The 21116-nt window shown below is 40.5% G+C and overlaps 1 protein-coding gene across 2 annotated transcripts in view; it reads right to left on the reverse strand.

Annotated features, from left to right (window-relative positions):
• Positions 1-11791: 11791 nt before the first annotated feature.
• Positions 11792-21116, reverse strand: part of ddhd1b (DDHD domain containing 1b) — a 74265-nt gene continuing 64940 nt past the window's right edge. Inside the window, exons 12-13 of one of the 2 annotated variants that reach the window (XM_080202712.1) lie at positions 15076-15243; positions 11792-12700 (exon numbers count right to left, since the gene is read on the reverse strand). In XM_080202712.1, coding sequence (XP_080058838.1) covers positions 12495-12700; positions 15076-15243 — 374 coding nt within the window. In that variant the 3' untranslated portion in view covers positions 11792-12494. The remainder of the gene's footprint in view (positions 12701-15075; positions 15244-21116) is intronic. The other variant, XM_080202711.1, reaches the window with a different exon arrangement.

Genomic DNA, 21116 nt, shown 5'->3' on the forward strand with positions numbered 1-21116 from the left:
GGTCCCTTGCACCTGCTGAACTTGTTTCTCTGGGTGATAGATGTCACAGGTTTGGGCGGTGCTGTCAAAGAAACTTTGGTGAATCACTTGTAGATGGTACACATTCCAACCACAGTCCACCAGTGGTGATGGGAGTGGATGTTTAAGGTGGTGGATGGGGAGCTAATAAAACAGGCTGCTTTGTCTTAGATGGTGTTGAGCTGCTCCGTGTTGTTGGAGAGTATTTATTCCGTCTGCTTTGTCAGGTTTTATGGAGTCAGAGGGTGAGTTATTTGTTATAAAATTCCCAATCTCTAACGTGCTCTTAGAGCTATAGTAGTTGTGTAACTGGTTCAGTTAGGTGTCTGATCAATGGCAACCTCCAGGATGTTGATGATGGGAGATTCAACAATAGTTATGTCATTGAATGTCAAGGGGAGGTGTTTAGATTTTTAGAAGCTGGTAATTGGCTGGCACTCGAGTGATGTAAATGTTACTTGCTTGAAAATTGTCCAAGTCTTGTTGCATATGGGCACAGACAACCTCACTTACTGAGGAATTGTGAATTGTCCTGAACATTGTGCAATCATCAGTGAACATCACTCCTGACTTTATGATGGTGGGAAGGAAATCAATGAAACAGCTAAAGATAGCTGGGCGTAAAATGCTAACCTTAGGAACATTTGCAACAATGTTCTGGTGCTGAGAAGATTGGCCTTCAACAATCACAGTCATCTTTTTTGCTAGTTATTCCCTCTGATTCCCACTGATTTCAAATTCTACTACGGCACCTTGATGCCACACGCAGTCAACTGTTGCTTTGATATCAAAAGCAGTCACTCTCACCTCACTTCTGGAATAAGACCATAAGATGTTGGAGCAGAAGTAGGTCATTTAGCCCATTGAGTCTGCTCTGCCATTCAATGAGATCATGACTGATCTGATGTGATAATCCTCAACTTCACTCTCCTGCCTTATCCCCATAACCCTTGATTTCCTTACTGATTAAAAACCTCCCTCAGCCTTGAACATACTTAATGACCCAGCCTCTACAGCCCTCAGCAGTAAAGAATTCCATAGATTCACTACCATCTGAGAGAAGAAATTCCTCTTCATCTCTTCCTTAAATGGGTGACCCCTTACTCTGAGATTATGCCTTCTGGTCTGCGACTCCCCACACGGGAAAAGAACCTTTTAGCATCTACCCTGTGAAGCTCCGAGAGTCCGGTATGTCTCAATTCAGCTCCTGTGTCCATTTCTGACCAAGGCTTTAAAGAGATCAGGAGCCATGTTGGTCTGGTGTGTTACAAACCAAGCAATCTTGAGCAATTCATAGAAAGGATGTGAATGAGAAAAGAATGAGACAAATTCCTTTGAATTCTTAATGTTCTGCTTAGAGCTTATCATGATCCACTCAATAAGGTTCACTGTTTGCTTGATGCGTTTTGTAGACAAATTGACAAGAATTTTTTCAGAAGACCTTTTTCCATTACCTTTTCTTGGATAAAAGTTGAGAGTCTATCAAAACGGAGACAACACAAGACCATTGCAAAGTAGTTTCAGAATCAGTACTAAAGATACATATGGTAACTCATTCTAATGAAAGTGTACAGATAGACACATTCCCTACAATAAAAACAAAAGATAAATTAAAATCATAAAATCTGTTTTTACTCAATAATCTCTGTATCCTTTTCCTGACAATGTTAATGTATTATCTAACAATTTTAAAATAAATCCAGGAGTTATGCTCTTTGGTGAAATAAAAGCCTTTGTTCAGCAATAATCAAAATGGCAAAATTTAATCACCGGGGTTCAATTCCCAGCATAAGAGATTGTCTGTGTGAAGTTTGCACATTCTCCCCATGTCTGCATGGGTTTCCTCCAAATGCTGTGGTTTTCTCCCACAGTCCAAACGGTGCATTGGCCATGCTAAATTCTCCTGCAATGTACCAGAACAGGCGCTGGAGTGTAGTGATTAGGGCATTTTCACAGTAACTTCATTGCGGTGTTAATATAAGCCTACTTGTGACACTAATAAATACATTTTAAAGCTGTTATTAAAATTTGGAATGCAAAACACGAATCACAGAATCCTACAGTACAGAAGAAGGCCATTTGGCCCATTATGTCTGCACTGACCACAGTCCCACCCAGGCCCTATCTTAACCCCTGCATTTACCCTAGCTGATCCCCTTAACACCAAGGCGCAATTTAGCATGGCCAACTCACCTAACTGGCACATCTTTGGACTGTGGGAGGACATCAGAGCACCTGGAGAAAACCCAAGCAGACACGGGGAGAATCTGCAAACTCCACACAGACAGTGGTCCAGGCCAGGAATCGAATCCAGGTCCCTGACGCTGTGAGGCAGCAGCACTGATCACTGTACCCACCCTTGAATCTCTCATAACAATATTGCCCCCCCTATATTTTTTAGGAGGATTGCTTTTTGGAATTGTGCATCTGAATTTGCATATCTATTCATGGGATCTCAGGATGTAACTATCTCTCTGAATCACGTGATTGTGTGTGGAGTTCTGGAGGCAATAACAAACTCCAAATAGAAATGATTTCTGTTGCCATTCAGTTCTTCAGGATCAGCTAGAGTAAATGTTAGGATAGGGCCTGGGTGGGATTGTGGTCAGCACAGACATAATGGGCCAAATGGCCTCCTTCTGTACTGTAGGATTCTATGCTTCGTGTTTTGCATTCCAATGGGCTTCAGTGAAAAAAATTTAAGTGATAAAGTTACAATCTCATACAGGAAGGAACTGCTCTGTCCTGAATACAGGGGATGGAGTTTATGATTGATTGTTCTGTTTGGAAAACTTCATTTACCATATGAGTGCGTGTACAATCTCATGATTTGGCAACTAGACTGCATTTTTAATAAAACCACAAATAAAACCTCAATGATTAAAAACAAATGTATCATCACATCAACTATAAACATTAATAAAAGTCATAGCAACTATAAAAGACGGTGTAATTAAAAAAAATCCAAAATATTACTTCGGTAACATTTCAAACACTAAATATACTGTGGTTTATTTTGTATGTTGCTAATTTCCAGGTGTTGTGTATCTTTGAAGGATTTATTTCAACAATTAAAGATAATCCTATGGAGTGAACAGATTTCTAACTCATTTAATATTAACTTTTCAATGGGTTTGAGAGTTTGGTAATCCTGTATTCTGCTTTATTACACTGAAGAAACTATATTTCATTTTGATGCCTATCCACACTGTACATTTTGATTCTCTGAACTTGTATCTAGCTCATGTAGAACATCAAATTCGAGTTTCAATTCTGTTGCTTTATGTCATAGATGAAAACCCAACAATTCAATTTATTTTTAATTGTTAACATACCTGGTTTAGTCATTCTGATTTTAGAGGAAATGTCTCCATCTTCTGGTCATATTTATAAGGCAGACTTTCAATCAGCAATGGCAATTAAAAGAGATCACCACAGTTTACCAGCCCAAACGTTAGGGGCAGACTTCAACAGAATCCCACCCCATCAATCCGTTCAGAGCCAGTATAACATTTATTTTGTTTTACATGTTTTTTATTCTTTCATGGGATGTGAATGCTGCTAACAAGGCCAGTATTTGTTATTCATCCCAGTTGCCCTTGAGAAGGTGATGACGAGCCATTTCTTGGTGATAATGGGCTGAAGGGCCTGTTCTTGTGCCACACTGTTCTTTGTTCTTGAACAGTTGCAGTCTATTCAATGTAGTTACAATTAGAGTGCTTTTAGCATGGTGGGCGGGGGGGCTTCTAAAATTATGACTCAGTGACAGTGAAGAAATGGTGATTTAGGTCCAAGTTGATGGTTTGTGGCTTAGGGGGCAATTTATGGTAATGGTGTTGCCACGTGTCTGCTGCCCTTGACCTTCAAGATGGTAGAGGTCACGGGTTTGGAAGGCGCTGCCAAAGGAGTTCCTCCAATGTATCATGTAGATGGTATACACTGCTACAACTGTTTGCCAGCAATGGAGTGAGTGAATAGTTAAGGTAACGATGGATTTGTATTTTACTGAAAATGTTCATGACCATCTTAACATTATGGGGAAAAACTTTGGTCAAGACTTTGCAACAAAACACTGGCACTTACCTAAAGGGTCAATCGTATGATGGAAAGAAAATCGGAGCCTCTACTATCACCACTCGTCTCGCGCATTTAGTATTTATCTATCATATCAGATATCACAACAGATTCACACGATTTCATCAGTGAGACCATACTTGGTGTGCTGTCCACAGTTTTGGTCTCCATATCCAAGGCAGATATAGCTCCCGATTACAACATGCATGCAAAAAGTGCATGTTGCCATAACAACTCAGTCTTCTTGACAGCACAGTTGGTTCAGTTGGCTGGACAGCTAGTGAGAACAGATTGGTGCCAACAGTACTGGTCTTGATCCCTGTTCTGACTGGAGTGGATTCAAGGCCTGTCGCCTTGTTCTACCTGCGGTGGAGGTCAAGGCACTGTAGATCAGACCTATCTGCAGGCAGAGAATTGAAGATGAATTTCAAATTTGAAGGAATTAAACTCCACACTTGTGAATCATCAGCATTACTTGTCAGTAATTAAGACCTATCGCACCAATGAAAATGTACTTACATTGGATTGATAAGTCCTTACTCTCATCTGGCACATTTAGTATTTATCTATCATATCAGATATCACAACAGATTCACACGATTTCATCAGTGAGACCATACTTGGTGTACTGTCCACAGTTTTGGTCTCTATATCCAAGGCATATATTTGCCTTGGAGACAGTTCAGCAAAGTTTTATTAGGCTGGCTCCAGAGATGAAAGAGCAAAGTAAATGGGGTTTCTATTCTCTGGAGTTTAGAATCTCATTGATCTCAAAGATCTCATTGAAAGATTCTGAAGGGTTTTGACAGGGAAGCAGAGGGGCTGTTTTCCCTGGATCAGGAATCTAGAACAAGGGGCACAATCTTAGGATCAGGGATTAATCATTTAGGACTATGAGGAGAAATTGCTTCACTCATAGGGTTGTGAATCTTTGACATTTTCTACCCATGAGGGCTGTGGATGCTCCATCATTGAGTTAATTCATGCCTGAACTAGAAAGATTTCTGGTTTCTTAGGCAACCAAGGGATATAGGGAGCAGCCAGTGCAAAGATTCTTTGTTCATGTAAATCGTGTGTAGCCCAGCATTGAAATTTGTCTGAAAATGTCAAACATTTGTAACACTGTTTCTGCATTGGGCTGTTTTGAACCCCAGACTGTGCAGAAGGATCTAGGTAGGCTGGGCGAATGGGCCAGGAACTGGCAAATGGAATTTAATGTTGGCAAGTGCGAGGTGGTCCACTTTGGTAGGAATAATGGTAGGAAGGATTATTACTTACGTGGTGAAAAAAACTGCAGCAGGCGACGGTGCAGAGGGACCTCGGGGTCCTTGTGCATGAGTCGCAAAAACCCAGCTTGCAGGTGCAGGTGGTCAGGAAGGCAAATGGGATGCTGGCCTTCATAGCGAAGGGGATTGAATATAAAAGTAGGGAGGTCTTGCTGCAGCTGTATAGGACATTGGTGAGGCCGCAGCTGGAGTACTGTGTGCAGTTTTGGGCGCCGTACTTACGCAAGGATATTTTGACCTTGGAGGGAGTGCAGAGGAGGTTTACTAGGCTGATGCCGGAGTTGAGGAGGTTGAGCTATGAGGAGAGGCTGAATAAACTAGGCTTGTACTCGTTAGAGTTTAGAAGAATGAGGGGAGATCTCATTGAGACATATAAGATGATGAATGGGATGGATAGGATAGAGGTGGAGAGGCTCTTCCTGCTCAGAAAGGACAGTAGGACTAGGGGGCACAGCCTCAAGATAAAGGGGGGGCGGTTTAGAACAGAGTTGAGGAGGAACTTCTTCACTCAAAGGGTGGTGAATCTCTGGAATTCTCTGCCCATTGAAGTGGTGGAGGCTACCTCGCTAAATATTTTTAAGACGCGGGTTGATGGGTTTTTGATAAGAGAGGGGATTAAGGGTTATGGGGAGAGGGCGGGAAAGTGGAACTGAGCCACGACAGATCAGCCATGATCTTATTGAATGGCGGGGCAGGCTCGAAGGGCTAGATGGCCTACTCCTGCTCCTATTTCTTATGTTCTTATGTGTCCCACAGCTGTAAAGGCGAACAGAGCACCTCACTTCTGACATGTGCAGGAACATTATGGACTTCTTTGTCAGCAGGACTGAGAACATCTATTGCTTCTCCCATTTTCCTTGCTGATGAAATTACAACTTTGCCAAGACAGCTTACTGTTCATCTTTGCAATGAAACTCTGCGTTTGGTGCCTTGGGGAATTTCACAGTGCTTCCTGCAGTGTTAACGTAAGCCTTACTTGTGATGAATAAATAAACTTTACTTTTTGGTTCCTTCCCATTAAATTGCTGATCACCCATTGTAAATGATTACTTTCCCTCTTGTACCATCCATGCCACTTTCAAAGGCACTGTTATAACCACATTTCTCAAAAGAAAATCATCCTTGGACTCTGTTCACTCGAACTACCAGTCTCCAAATTCACTTTACTCTCAGGGCCTTTCATCATGTTTTCCCCCATATCTACATCCCACTTTTCCACTAATACAGATTTAAATCTTCCCAATCAGATATTCTCCCCTACCACAACAGCTTTAAGCAGAAGATTAACGAAATCTTGTGACCTGTGTGCTCTTATCCTCCCCCCTTGTCCTTTTTGCCAATAGTGAAATGATTGACTTCAACCCTCTTCCTCCTCTGGTTTGTTGTCCAATGCAGTGGAATTTCCCCAGTTTGGTTCCAAATTTATTTCTTACTTCTAATCTTGATCTATGGGCAAGAATCATTCCAATGTAGTGAGCAGTACCTCACAGGGATCAACTTTGGGACCTCAACTTTTACCACATACAAATCACTTGAATGAAGAAATCAAAAGGAGCGTTGTTAAATTTGATGACACAAAATGGGTCGGAAAGGAAGCCATGAAGAGGACATAACGAGGTTACGAATGGATACAGTGAATGGGCAAAGACCTAGCAAACAGACTGATTTATCACATATTGGTATACAGTGAAAGTATTGTTTCTTGCACACTAACCAAACAAAACATAGCATTCATAGAGTACATGGGGAGGAAGGGGTGCAGAATATAGTGTTGCAGTCACAGAAAGGTTGTAGAGAAAGGTCAGCTTAATATAAGCTGGGTCCATTCAGAAGTCTGATGGCAGCAGGGAACAAACGGTTGGTACAATCTCAGACTTCTGTATCTTTTTCCCAATGGAAGGTGGTGGAAGAGAGGTGTTTTCAACAGGGGGGGGAAGGGGAAGGAAGAGCCTTGGTTAAGCTGGCTGCTTTTCCGAGGCAACGAGAAGCATAGACAGAGTCAACGGATGGGTGGCTGGTTTGCTTGAAGGACTGGGCTACGTTCAAATCTCTTTGTAGTTTCTTGCAGTCTTGGTCAGAACAGGAGTCATATCAAGCTGTGATACATCCAAAAAGGATGCTTTCCATGATGCACCTGTAAAAATTGATGGAAGTCATAGCGGACATACCGAATTTACTTAGCTACCTCAAAGTAGAGGCGTTGGCTTTCTTAGCAGTAATGTCAGTGTGGAGGGACCTGGGCAGGTTATTGATGATTTGGACACCTAGAAACTCAAAGCTCTCTACCATTTCCACTTCATCCCCATTGATGTAGACAGGGGGCATGTCTTCCACTGCACTTCCTGAAGTTGATGACTACCTCCTTTGTTGAGATTGTTGTTGCATCATTTCACCAGATACTCTCTCTCTTTCCTGTACTGTCTCATCATTGTTTGAGATCCAACCCACTACAGTGGTGTCATCAGCAAACCTGAAAATTGAGTTGGAGCGGAATTTGACTATACAGTCCTGTCCTAAGTGTATAAGGAGTACAGGGCTGAGGACAGCCTTGTAGGGCACCGATGTTGAGGATAATCGTGGAGATGTCATTGCCTATCCTTACTTATTGCAATCTGTGGGTTAGGAAGTCTAGGATCCAATAGTAGAGGGAGGAGCAGAGCCCTAGGCTATGGAGTTTGGAGATGAGTTTTGTTGGGATAATGGTATTGAAGGTTGAGCTGTAGTCGATAAATAGGAGTCTGACATTAGTGTGTTGTTATCCAGGTGTTCCAGGGTTGACTGTGGGGCCAGGGAGATGGCATCTGCTGTGACCCTGTTACGGTGATAGGTGAACTGTAGTGGATCCAGGCAATCTGGGAGGCTGGAGTCAAAACTCAGCCAAACATTTGTATTAATCACAGTTGTCAAAAGATAACGCATACAATAGAGCCTAATGATGCCCCCCTTTTCTCAACTACACCATATGTTACGTCAATCAAAGTGGTCCAGGAGCAGGTGTTTTTTTTACTTGAAATGAAAGCGATGGATCAGTTTTTTTTGTTAGACTAAAGGGCTGTGGACATTTTACTAAATAATCCAGTGGGATTATTTTCCAATGAGCTAAGTATGATACTGCATCTGAACACTTACACAATGCTGATCAATGTAATGGTCAACTTACCTTTACAAGACAGAACACTATAATCAATAAAAACACAACAACTTACAATACATCACCCAAAGTCCAAACATGAAGCTATCAAAACGTTTAACACTTACCTGTTAGAATGTTCCTTTCTCCTCAACAGGCTTTGCCCAAGTTTCCTAAACTGTCAAACAGGATGGATTTTCAAAAGCCTTCCAAACCTTACATTGGGCAGTCAATAGTGATCCTGATAACAGAGGATCTGCTTGCGGGGTCGCAGCCAGAACCTAACCCCATCTCTTCCCACCTATGGGAAATATCGGAAATTCAAAATTGTGATCCCACAGGCTCATTTTATGTTGCACCCACACCATTCCTTGCTCTTTCAGGACATGAAAATCTGGCCAAAAGTGTCATGTTTCACATATATACCGATAATTGCTCCACCCTTCCACTATCTATACAGTCAGATTGTTTGTCCAATAATCAGTCCAGGAAGAGCTACAATTTTCTCTGAAGATTGGGAAGAATGAAACCACCGTCTTCACATTAGCTACAAATTTTGTACCTTCGCCAATGATTCCATCCACTGTGCTTGTTGATCCATGTTAACACTTAGTTCTTCAATGGCTCAAAACTAAAAATTCTCATCTTCATATTTGAATCCTTTCATAGTCTTTCCCCCTTTCTATATCTCCATAACCTTCTCCAACCCATAAAACGTCCATGATCACTATGCACAACTAATGTTGGCTTCTTGTGCATTGCACATTCCTTTTGCTATATATTTGGCAGTCACACCTTCAGCAGTCTAAATCTTAATATCTGGAATTCCCACCCTGAACTCCTCTATCCTTCTTTACATTCTTCCTTAGAATAGTTTCTCTGATTAAACTTCAAATCAATCCTCATAATATCTGCTTCTTTGGTTTATCAATTTTAGGCTTCTGTAATGTAGCATGGGATCTTTTTTAATATCAAAAGGCACAAAATAAAGTGTTAATTGATGAACGTAAATTATTCTTAGACTAAATGGAAGGTGGTTGTTCCACCTTGTAAATTTAAACTAATTTCATTTGAACATAAAATAGACTTAAAAGCAGGAAGTCAACTTTTCTTCTTGATCATTATCTTTGACACATAATACATTGTTCTTCCAAGCTTCAGTGACCTGTTCACGTCATGCCCAAGGCAAAAATGTGTTTGTGACTTCTTTCTACAGCCAGGTCCAAACTGAAGTTATCATGAATGTATTAAAACTGTTCAGCAGAGATGATATCAAAAGCAACATATTTAAAGACAGCTTACACAATAGCAACTGCTAGTTTGAATTTCTTTCTTCATTACAGGGATGGTTAGCCTAGTAACACACAACTGAATGTTGAGCTCCCCCAAAACACAAAGTTACAGCAGTCATTTTGTTCAGTGCACCTGCAACACTGAAAGAGGTGTCCACCAACTTCCATTCCACAGTTAGAAAGTCTCTCTTTACATTTACCAATAGAACAGACTATTTCTGATTTGAGTGAGTCAAGAAGGAAACTTATAATGATGCCATCCTGAAACAGTCCATTTACAAATAATTTTGAATGTTGGTTATACATTTTTCAGTCATTGAGTGAAACAAGTTGGGAAATTGAGCAATTACATTCATGAGGTTCACTTATCATTTATGGCTACTGGAAACACCAATGTCAGAATTTTCCCACATACCTCACAGCTAATAAGTTTTAAAATTGGTTATTAGGAACACGGTAGGGATTCTTTGGTAAATGCTTTTGCAACGTAACGTGGGCAGTTTGAAGTTGGCTAGTTTTAAGATTTGAAGTTCTGGTACATTAATGAATCTTCTTAGTGGTATTGCCAGTCTCAATGCTCAATACTCTGAACTGGTGTTCAGAAGTATTTCCAGTTAGAATTATTATGGTGCAAGAAACTAGTGACCACTTCAATGACTACTATCTATTCTCCACCCCCCCCCCCCGATTTGTATTTGTACAAATGCTTAAACCAAATCTAAGAACATAAGAACTAGGAACAGGAGTAGGCCATCTAGCCCCTCGAGCCTGCCCCGCCTTCAATAAGATCATGGCTGATCTGTCGTGTCTCAGTTCCACATTCCCGCCCTCTCCCCATAACCCTTAATCCCCTTGCCTATCAAAAACCTATCAACTCGCGTCTTAAAAATATTTAGCGAGGCAGCCTCCACCACTTCAATGGGCAGAGAATTCCAGAGATTCACCACCCTTTGAGTGAAGAAGTTCCTCCTCAACTCTGTTCTAAATCGCCCCCCCTCCCCTTTATCTTGAGGCTGTGCCCTCTAGTCCTACTGTCCTTTGAGCGGGAAGAGCCTCTCCACCTCTATCCTATCCATCCCATTCATCATCTTATATGTCTCAATGAGATCTCCCCTCATTCTTCTAAACTCTAACGAGTACAAGCCTAGTTTATTCAGCCTCTCCTCATAGTTCAACCCCCTCAACTCCGGTATCAGCCTAGTAAACCTCCTCTGCACTCCCTCCAAGGCCAAAATATCCTTGCGTAAGTGCGGCGACCAAAACTGCACACAGCACAAATCTAAAAAAGTGATGCAAACATAACTCAGGGATTTATGATTTTCTTTATTTTTACTCACAGGATGTGGTCAGCATTTATTGCCCATGGTAAGGTAATAGTGAGCTGTCTTCTTAAACCACTGCAGCCTATGTCTTTAATGTGGTTACATCTTGTGGTTTCTTAATTCATGTGTGTAAGTTCTGAGCATGTTTTCAGTTTAATTGTGAAAGGAGTCTGTTTTATCTTCATTTGGAGATTGTTTGAAATGTGATCTGTGGCTTTGGATTGATTGAAGACACTGAATATGGCACTTGCCGGAAAAGGCTGATGTACATTTTGAAATCAGACAAACTGGATTGGAAGGTTTTAAAATTAAAAATGAAATTAACTGGTTATCTTTGTTGTAAACTAGCCACTGTTCCTCTCATTTGTCAGATAATGATGTCAGATATGTTAAAAAAAAAGAAAGCGAGCAAATATTGAAGAGTACTAGAAAGAGTGATCACGTGGTAGGATAAGAAGCAAGGTACTTGTTTAGAAATTGTCTTGATTATCGTAGTACCAAAGCTGTTGAATTACAAGGTTAAGAGAACTGAAAAGTTAACACATTAAAATTCACGAGGGGGAAGCAAGTGGAAGGAGGTTTGAAAGTTGAACAGTTTTACTAAGAACACTTGAAAACGATCTGTAGCTAGTCCGAACGTTTTTCTTTCTTTATATAAAAACCTCTCAGCAACAACATCTGAAATTACACAGTATTGACCACATTGTTTTATAAAACCACCAGGGCTTTTATTGACCTGAAAAAAAACACAAAGCACTGAGAAAATGAGAACGCAATGCCTCCTGCACTATACAATAGCACAGTGTAGCTTTCAGTGCTGGCAAAATTAAAAGATATATGAACTAGAACAAAAAAAGTGAAAAACATTAGTGATATTGTGTTAACAAAATTATAAGCACCAAATATACATTTTATACTTCAAATGTGTAAACAGTTCATAGTTAGCCATATTGACTAGCTGTTAGATGAGGAGAGGTTGGAGATATAAAGTGCAAACTTCAAGTCAACATTCATAGTGGGTTATACTCCTAGTACAAAACATTTTAAAGTATTTGTATATAGTTTGCACATTTGAAACATAAATTAAAAAGTTTTTAAAATTATAAGTTCCAGCCTAGGTGTTAATTGCCATATATGTAAAGAAGTACTTTGCATTCCTATTATACAGTGAATAATGACAAAATGTTTAAGGGGTAGGAAAAGAAGATGGTTGACTCAAGTACAAGTACTTTATTTAGAAATAGGTTGATCATACTTCAGTATTCATTGTGGATTTAGAAAATAAATTAAAAAAACGCAAACAAAATTGTGATTTCCTTAGTTTTTCATTGCACTTTAAGCAGCAGTACCAATAGTCTCTCTAAACAATTCTTCATTTGTATGCAGGATCTCCTGGCATTCTGGTGCTTTCCGATTGGTCTACACTCCCAGGTGGTCTCTGTGTGTACAAAAACGAGAGGAGAAAAAGAGCGACGTCTAGGGATGACCAATAAGAAGTGTGTGATGTTACGGCAGACCAATACCTGCTTTCTACAAGGCCCTCCCGCAGTTCAAAATCAAGGCGATGCTCTAACTCCACTAAACAGAGAGAAAAGAAAATAGTCGATGCTTCAGAATTGGAATAGAAATTCAATAAAACAAATTTCACACAAAATTGACACAATTTTCTTACATGCGTAAGTTGCACATTACATGCCCATCTAGATCTCAACTATACCTTGCTGGACAAGAGGGATTAAAACCTAACTCACTGAAGACCAGCAAGCTGAATAACTGCATAAGTGATCTCCAAGAGCTGTCCGAACGCTTAGTTTACTGGAAGTCAGAAAAGACAGGCCTCAGCCAACTTTATATTGATATTGGGGCATTTTTCCATCAAGGTATTGTGAAACCCACTTCTTTCAGCGCCTTCCATTAATTTTCAATCAGGAGTACAAGATAAAATAAATAAAGCAATAATTCTGCTTATATTTTAAAAACTTCAGACAAGCAAAGCTCATTATGTTACCCAATGTGGGTGATTCTCTTAAATGCAAGTTATCCTTCATGTACCAATGCCATTGATCGAGAGCAATACTTTGACAAACTGAGGCACATTAGGCAATATTACGGCAGACCAAGCGCTTGGTCAAAGAGTTAGGTTTTAAGGAACATCTTAAAGGAAGGGAGAGAGATAACGGGCAGAGAGATTTAAAATAGGAATTCCTGAGCTTAAGGCCTAGGCAGTTGAAGGAATGAAAGCAATTAAAACTAGGAGGTTCAAGATGCCTGGACTAGACAAGCACAGAACATCAGCAGAGAATGGGGAGTGGACAAGAACAGAGAGATTGGAAGGAATAAGGACAGGGATTATGTTGAAATCAAGGATGAGAATTTTAAAATAAAGACATTGTTTAACCAGAAGCAATGTAGGTCAGCAAACATAGGGATGAAAAGTGAGGAAGTATACTGACAGCCGAGTTTTGAATTATCTCAATTTTACAGAAGAGTAGAATGTGGGCGGCCAGGCCAGCCAAGAGTGTAGCAGAACTGTCAAGTCTATAGGTGCCAAAAGCATGAATGACAACCATTCTACACCCTACAAGATCCATGTTTGAAGGTCATTTGAAAACTACCACTAAAAAAAAGCTTTCAAATGAAAAGTAGTCTCACAACACCAGGTTAAAGTTCAATAGATTTATTTGGAATCACGAGTTTTCAGAGCATTGCTTCTTCATCACCCGATGAAGCAGCGGCGCTCCGAAAGCTCATGATTCCAAATAAACCTGGTGTTGTGGCACTTCTTATTGTGCTCATCCCAATCCAATGCTGGCATCTCCACATCAAGTGGAAAGGGTTTAAGCATGATTGATGACCTTAATCACAACCTTTTTTTATTTCAAAGACTCAAGGAATGCTCATCAGCAGTGATATAACCAACAAAATAACCCTCAGGCAGATTACTTCTGAGGTACTGCTCGCCAATCGGTTCCTATTTCAGCCGTGTTACCTTAATTAACATTTTTCATGTCACTATTTAAATAAAATTGCTGTAATATTTTTAGTGATGTTGTTCAATTTTGTTAGTGTAGGCAATTTAGATAGATCAACTCTTTTATAGTAGCATTAAAAAAAGTGCAGTTAACTAACTATTCCCCATATTCAAGCAGGAGGCTGAAGGATCTAAATCCAGAGTGGATGTTGTTCAAGGAAAGATATTGAAAGACATGTACCAACGAGTTAATAAACTAGGGATCATTTCAAACATCAAATGCTTGTTAAGCACTTGATGGGCTAAACCAGCATGTCACTCTTTGGAATGCTCAGAGCTCCCTAGGAATTGTCCTCCGGTTTTTCTAGAAGGGTAGCACTTACAGGTCAAATCTAAATATGGCAGCTTTCTCTTCAGTTCAGAGCAGAGTAGGTTTTGTTCTTCAAAGCTGTGCATCCCATTCTCAGTGTCATCGCATTTTTATTTGATCACTGGCCAAACAGGCTAGCAGAAGAGAAGCATGCCACAAGTCAGCTTAGAAGGCTGTTGAGAAACAAGCCTATCACTGGAGGGGTTCATTCAGTTGGGATTTGGAGAACACGAAGTTACAGCTATTTCTTTTAGTTCACTATTACCATAGCATTAAACACCGAAGTCCAGATTCAGCACGAGACCCGATTTAAACAAAATTATTTCTCCCATATTCCTTGCAAATTGTCAACTTTGTGACTGCAATTTTGTGGCCCTGACACTGGCAGGCATCGCAACGGGCAGGATGGGAAAATTTGGAGAGCTGTTGACTTTTAATGGGTCTCCAAATTTTCCCGTTCATCCATGACGATGCCCGCCAGTGTCGGGGCCATAAAATCTCTTCCATTGGGAAAACAGATTGAATAATTACAGTTTATCAAATACAATTCAAATTAAGGATAGACATTACTTACTTTGCAGGAAGTTTTAATAAGAACTTTCATATACTAACCTGTACCATACAAAAGACCAGAATTATTACGTGACAGCACCCTTGGACTTTGCGGAGCTTCAGCTGCTCTCTTCTCTTCTACGACTGTTTCTTCTTCAGCGCTGGAAGTGGAACGTGTGAATCTTGCAAACAGTATTCCACCAATACCTTTTCCTATGTGTGCAGCTCCTAATGGGAAGGCAAAAATGAGAATTCAGATGGGAAAGTGTAATATTTATGAAAGATGTGTACAGTCTATAACACAAGCTTTTATTGCTCTTGGGAAACCATGCTCACCATTTTCAGTTGCATGTAAAATATTTAGTTGTTAGGCTGAAGCCTAATGTCACAGCTTAAAAGGTTTTGAATTTGAAATGGCCGGTCTGCTCAACACTGAAAGCATAATATATCAGAAACACTCAGTTTTGGCAGCATCTAGTGAGAGAAAAATAATTTGCGTTTCAAGTCAAATGGTCCAAAAAGAAGAAAGGCCATCAATGGGAAATGCTAACTGTTTTTCTCTCCACAGATGCTGCCTGAGCTGTTGAGTATTTCCAACATTTTCAGTTTTTTTTTAATTTCAGGTTTTCAGCATCTGCAGGACTTTGCTTTTGTCTCCCTTCCAGATTCAAAACAGACAGAAGTCACATATATTGTAAATAATCCAGTTGAAGGGTGATGTGGTCTGGCTTGATTTAAAAATTAAAAAAAAAATCAGGCCACAGATGGGAGGGCAGAGGCACTTCTCTACTATTTCTTCCAGTTCTTGATAAAAATGGAGAGGACTCTGTTGTAATTCAACCAAATGCCAGTTTCCCAATACCAACACCCTTTATTGTGCACCAAAGGGCCGTGCCTGTAGCTTACAGCCAAGTGTCTTCACCTTGGGATCTACAAGGCTGGACCAAGTAAAGTTACAGGCTCAATAAAGCAGCTCATATTCCATGATGCCCATGGGAAAAACAATTGGTGATCCCTCATGGCCTTCGTGGCCATCATATCAGCCCCCGCACCCCCCAGGTCCACGTCTTTTCCAGCAACCCCACTGCGAGATCTTTTCTGTTGCTTTCTGCTCAGTCAGAGGTCTGTTGGTCAGCAGGGCTGGGTGAGGCAGTGTAAACCAAACAGGGGACCTTCTCTTTGAGGAAGTGCTGCATGGTTACTGATGCGGGTTCCTCCTCTGGTTCTGCTTCAGCCCAGAGGTCCACTTCATCAGCCTCTGTTTCTGAGTATGTACCTTCACACCCAAGGCTAGAAATGAGCCCAGGTCCCTGGAGCTATGAAACAGCAGTGCTAGCTTCTGTGCCACCTGAGAAGAGCTGGATGGATGGCTAGTATCAGAAGCTTGATGGAGGGAGAAATAACAGTGGCACCAATAATTACAGTGGAGAGAGGCAATGCCTTCAGCCCACATGGATGATGGCTAATTCAGGATGGACCAACAGAAGGTCTGTGGTCATGATATAAGATCAGTTCCTGTAATATAAATTCTGGCTTCAGATAATAATAGTACTGGGAAAAATTCTTATCCAGCGAGAACATTTGCTTGAAAAGAATATAAAATTCTTGGAATTGTCAATATTTGTATAACAAATAAATGCTGAATTGGTTATGCAGGGCAGCAGTAAAACTTTTGATCAAGGCATTCCATAAAAAACAAAGTTTAAACATTCACTCCTTTAGTGGTCAGTAAGAATTCTGAGCTCAGTACTGCATTTAAGTTGCTGCTTCAAACACTGAGCCAGGTACTTTTCACACTGGGAGTAGGGCAGAGCATTACTAAACTTAATACCACGAAGTGGGCTGCCAGCTGGGAGCTTAATACACTGCAAAATGCTTTTCTCGTAATGAAGGATCAGAAATGTTAATCAATTCTCATTTCGGAGCACAGTTAAATATGATCTGGTTTAATAGAATGAGCACTGACATTCCTAAACTTCCTGATCTCCATTCTTTTGGATTGAACTCACTTAAACAGACACCCATGTCTACAATGCCACCTTGTGGACCAATAGTATAATGGGATCAGATCACTCAGACATGAACATGAGAACCCAAGAATTAGGAGCAGTAGGCCATTCAGCTCCTTGTGTTTCTTCCATCATTCAATAAGATAATAGTTGATCTGACTGCGGCCTCAACTTCACTTTCCTGCCTGTTCCCCATAACTCTGGGCTCCCCGTAGATCAAAAGTCTGTCTAACTCCACCTTTGACCACATTGTTGTGGGTCGGGAGGCACCTGTAGGTTAGGCCAGGTAAGGACATTAGATTTCTTTCCATCAAGGATATTAATAAGTCAGCTTGGGTGAGGAGCTCATTTCACCTTTAATCTCTGGTGCTAGGCAGGAAATTTGAAAGGCTTCACCTGGCTCTATCAATCATACATGTCCTTGTCCCTTCCCATCTATTCCAGTCCTATAACCAAAATGATCCTCCAAACTCTCCACCTCTTTCTTAACTTTGTGCATAAGTTAAGAAACTCTTTTCTAACTTACAACAGTGATTGTGCTTTTTGATATCCAAGTACCAAGTTGTAAAATTATCTCCCTAAATCTCTGCTCCTCCAGCTGCTTTTGCTCAGCATCTATTTTGGTCTGATTAAATGTCTCCAAACCATCTTGGGTTGTTTTCTATGTTTAAGCTGCTTTATAAATGAGTGTTCCTTTGGTAATGGAAAGAATCACAAAAAAAACGAGAGATAGCAAAGCAATCTACAAATATGTCAGGAAGGAGGATTGCTAAATGTGAAAAGGAATCAAAGAGAGGATGGACACTATTACTGCAGCGCTTAACCTGCACTTTGAATTGGGATAGAAGATAAGATGCCCTCTAAAGTATATGTAGGCATGGATGTGCAGCAACCTGCAAGATACTGCTGTTCACAATTTGTTCTAGTTAAAAAATTGTATGCATGGCCATTAAAACAAATTTACAGATACCACCTATTGAAATGAGCAGGTCATGTCCAACAAATAACAGATAGACAGAACGTTAGTAGAAGGTTACTCCCAAAATTGATTATTAGTGAGTAAAAAACAAAAAGCAGTACAGCACAGGAACAGGCCCTTCAGCACACCAAGTCTGTGCTGACACAAACGCCTCTCTAATATTTTCTTGCCTCTATGTGGTCCATATCCCTCTATCCCCTGCCATGTATCTATCTAGATGTCTCTTGAACTTGCTATAGAATTTGCTTTCACCACCTCCTCTGGCAGCACATTCCAGGCATTTACCATCCTCTGTGAAAAACTTTCCCACTTACATCTCTTTTAAACTTTCTCCTTCTCGCTTTCAACATATGCCCTCGAGTAATTGACCCTTCAACCCTGGGAAAAAGACTCTGGCTATCCACTCTATCCAAGCCTGTCATAATCTTGTAGACTTCTTATCAGATCCTCCCTCAAACTCCGATGCTCCAATGAAAACAATCTAAGTTTGTTCAACCTTTCTTCACAATCCACAAACCAGGCAACATCCTGGTAAATCTCTTCTACACCCTTTATAATAAATCAATATCCTTCTGGGAGCATGGTGACCAGAATTGTACATAATACTCCAAATGCAGCCTAACTGAAATCTTATACGACTGCAACACGACTTTCCAATTCCTATACTCAATGCTCTGACCAATGAAGGCCAGCATGCCATATGCCTTTTTGACCACCTTATCCACTGGAGTTGCCAACTTCAGGGGACTCTGGATCTGCATGCCTAGATCCCTCTGTACGCTAATATCTCTAAGGGCTCTACCAATTACTGTATATTTTCCTACTGCAGTAGATCTTCCATGTCGGATCACCTTACATTTGTCTGTGTTAAATTCCATCTGCCATCTTTCGGCCCAGGTCTCCAGCTGATTTATATCCTGCTGTATCTTCTGACGATCCTCCTATCTGCTACTCCCCCAATTTTTATATCATCTGCAAATTTACTAAATCAGACCACCTGCATTTTCCTCCAAATCATTTATATATATTACAAACAGCAGAGGCCCCAGCACTGAGTCTTGGGGAACACCGCTTATCACAAACCTCCAGTTAGAAAAGTACCCTTCCACTGCTACTCCCTGTTCGCTATGCCCAAGCCAGTTTTGTATCCATCTTACCAGCTCACCTTGGATCTCATATGATTTCACCTTCTGGATCAGCCTGCCATGAGGAACCTTAGCAATGGGAGATACCACAAGTTAAAGGAATGCATTGGAGTTTTCAAAGAAGGACAAAATGCCAGGATCTGATGAAATCTATCTAATGATCTGATGGGAATTAGAAAAGGAAATAGTGGAGCCACGAGAAAGTATGCTTCAGTATTCTATTGAAAGAAAATGTATATCAGTGAACTGGAGAGAAATTAATGTAATCTCCATTTTCAAAGAGGAACAGAGCTCCAAAAGATAATTACAGACCCATTAGTCTAACATTCATGGTGTGGAAAATGTTGGCATTTTTAGTTATAAAAATGAAATTGTGGAAAAAGATATGAAACAGTGTAATCAGAAGCCGTCAACACAGAGGGAGTGATGTTCAGAGTTGAAAATAATACCAAAATAGGAAGTTAAGTCAATCGATGGCCCAAGGAAGTTGCAAGGGAATATTGCCAAGATGATAGAATGATTGAACTTTCTATATTTTGGTTAAGCAAAATTTAAGATTTTAATTCAAATGAGAAAACTGGACATAGAAGAACAGACAGGTTTGAGAATTTAGGTTTACCAATCATTTTCTCAACAGGTTAAAATTTAAACTAAGATAAACAGAAACCCTGCAGTTCTAGCAAGAGTTAAGGAACACAAAAGTCAAGATATTAATGGCAAAATAAGACCATAGTTGGAGAGATTACCGCACAGAGAAAGGACACCAAGGCCACAGAGATACTGCATTTTACTCAGGATGCTGCTTACGATGAAGTGGTAGTACAAAAGAAAGACCCGAAATCACTGAGGCTGTATTTGTTGGAACACTGCAAAACAGAGGCCACTTCATCAAGAGGCTTATATACTAAGTGGAACAGTCAGTCACCTTACATACTTCTCCTATTCAGATTGCAATTAAGGAAACAGTAGACTCAGTCTGTAGAGTGGGAAAGCATAAACTGGCACCAAGGGAAACAGTGCTACTAAAAAATAGCATCAGTGCACTGCATTTTATAGACAGAATTTATGGTAGCAGCGATATTGAAGTGTCTACAAACATTGTTTATGAGTAGCTTTGGAAAGGGATTTGAAAAGTGTCTTCAGGGAACTCTCAGTGCATAACTGTGTCTTTTGAAAAAGATGTTCACAGGGCTACTTATGGAGCAACCTAGTCAGGTTTTTAAAATGAAATTTCTATGGGTCTGTGCGGCGAACTGTTGCCCCTTGCCTCCTTCACATGCTGCAGTGGATTCTGCTCGATCACTTTGCCCCTCTCCTCTTTCACCTCCTCTACATCCATGAGTAGAACTCTTTAATAGGCAAAGCTGCAAACAAGCAGTGCACAACCTTTAGTATTCTAGCTGGACTACATTATAGAGCTTCCTCTCCCCACAGCAAGCCTCAGAATAGACCTCAATGTCATTTGTCTGGTCTAAGGTCATTCTGTTGATTGCTGGAGTTTATAAATGCACCTGTCATAAGCCATTGTTGCTGACAGTACTGTTGGCCTCAATTTAGTAACTCCCAGGAATGTACATGTTTTGTTATAGAGCACCTTTCATGTCCCAAACCAATTAAGTTCTTTGAAGTGTAGTCACTGCTGTAATCTAGGAAACAAAGCAGCCAACCGGGACACTGAGCTGTTATAAAAGCAATGCAATAATGATCTGCTTTGGTGATGTTGATTGAGGATAAATATTGGTCAGGACACCAGGGCCAGGATCTTATGGCCCGTCCTGCCCTGTGGGATATTACAATCTCGCTGAAGTAAAGGGAATTTCAATTGCCCACCAAATGGCCTGCGGGAAAGGTCTTGTGGCATAAATCTCAAATGAATTTTCTCAATTATTGTAGTCTCTAAAGCCATGGCTCCTGGGACAAGTGGAGGTCCTATTACACTGGTTTATATATCCTGGTGTAAAATACCAG

The sequence above is a fragment of the Carcharhinus amblyrhynchos genome, chromosome 14 (assembly GCF_965287045.1).
Source record: "Carcharhinus amblyrhynchos chromosome 14, sCarAmb.v2.hapA, whole genome shotgun sequence".
Taxonomy (NCBI): Eukaryota; Metazoa; Chordata; class Chondrichthyes; order Carcharhiniformes; family Carcharhinidae; genus Carcharhinus; species Carcharhinus amblyrhynchos.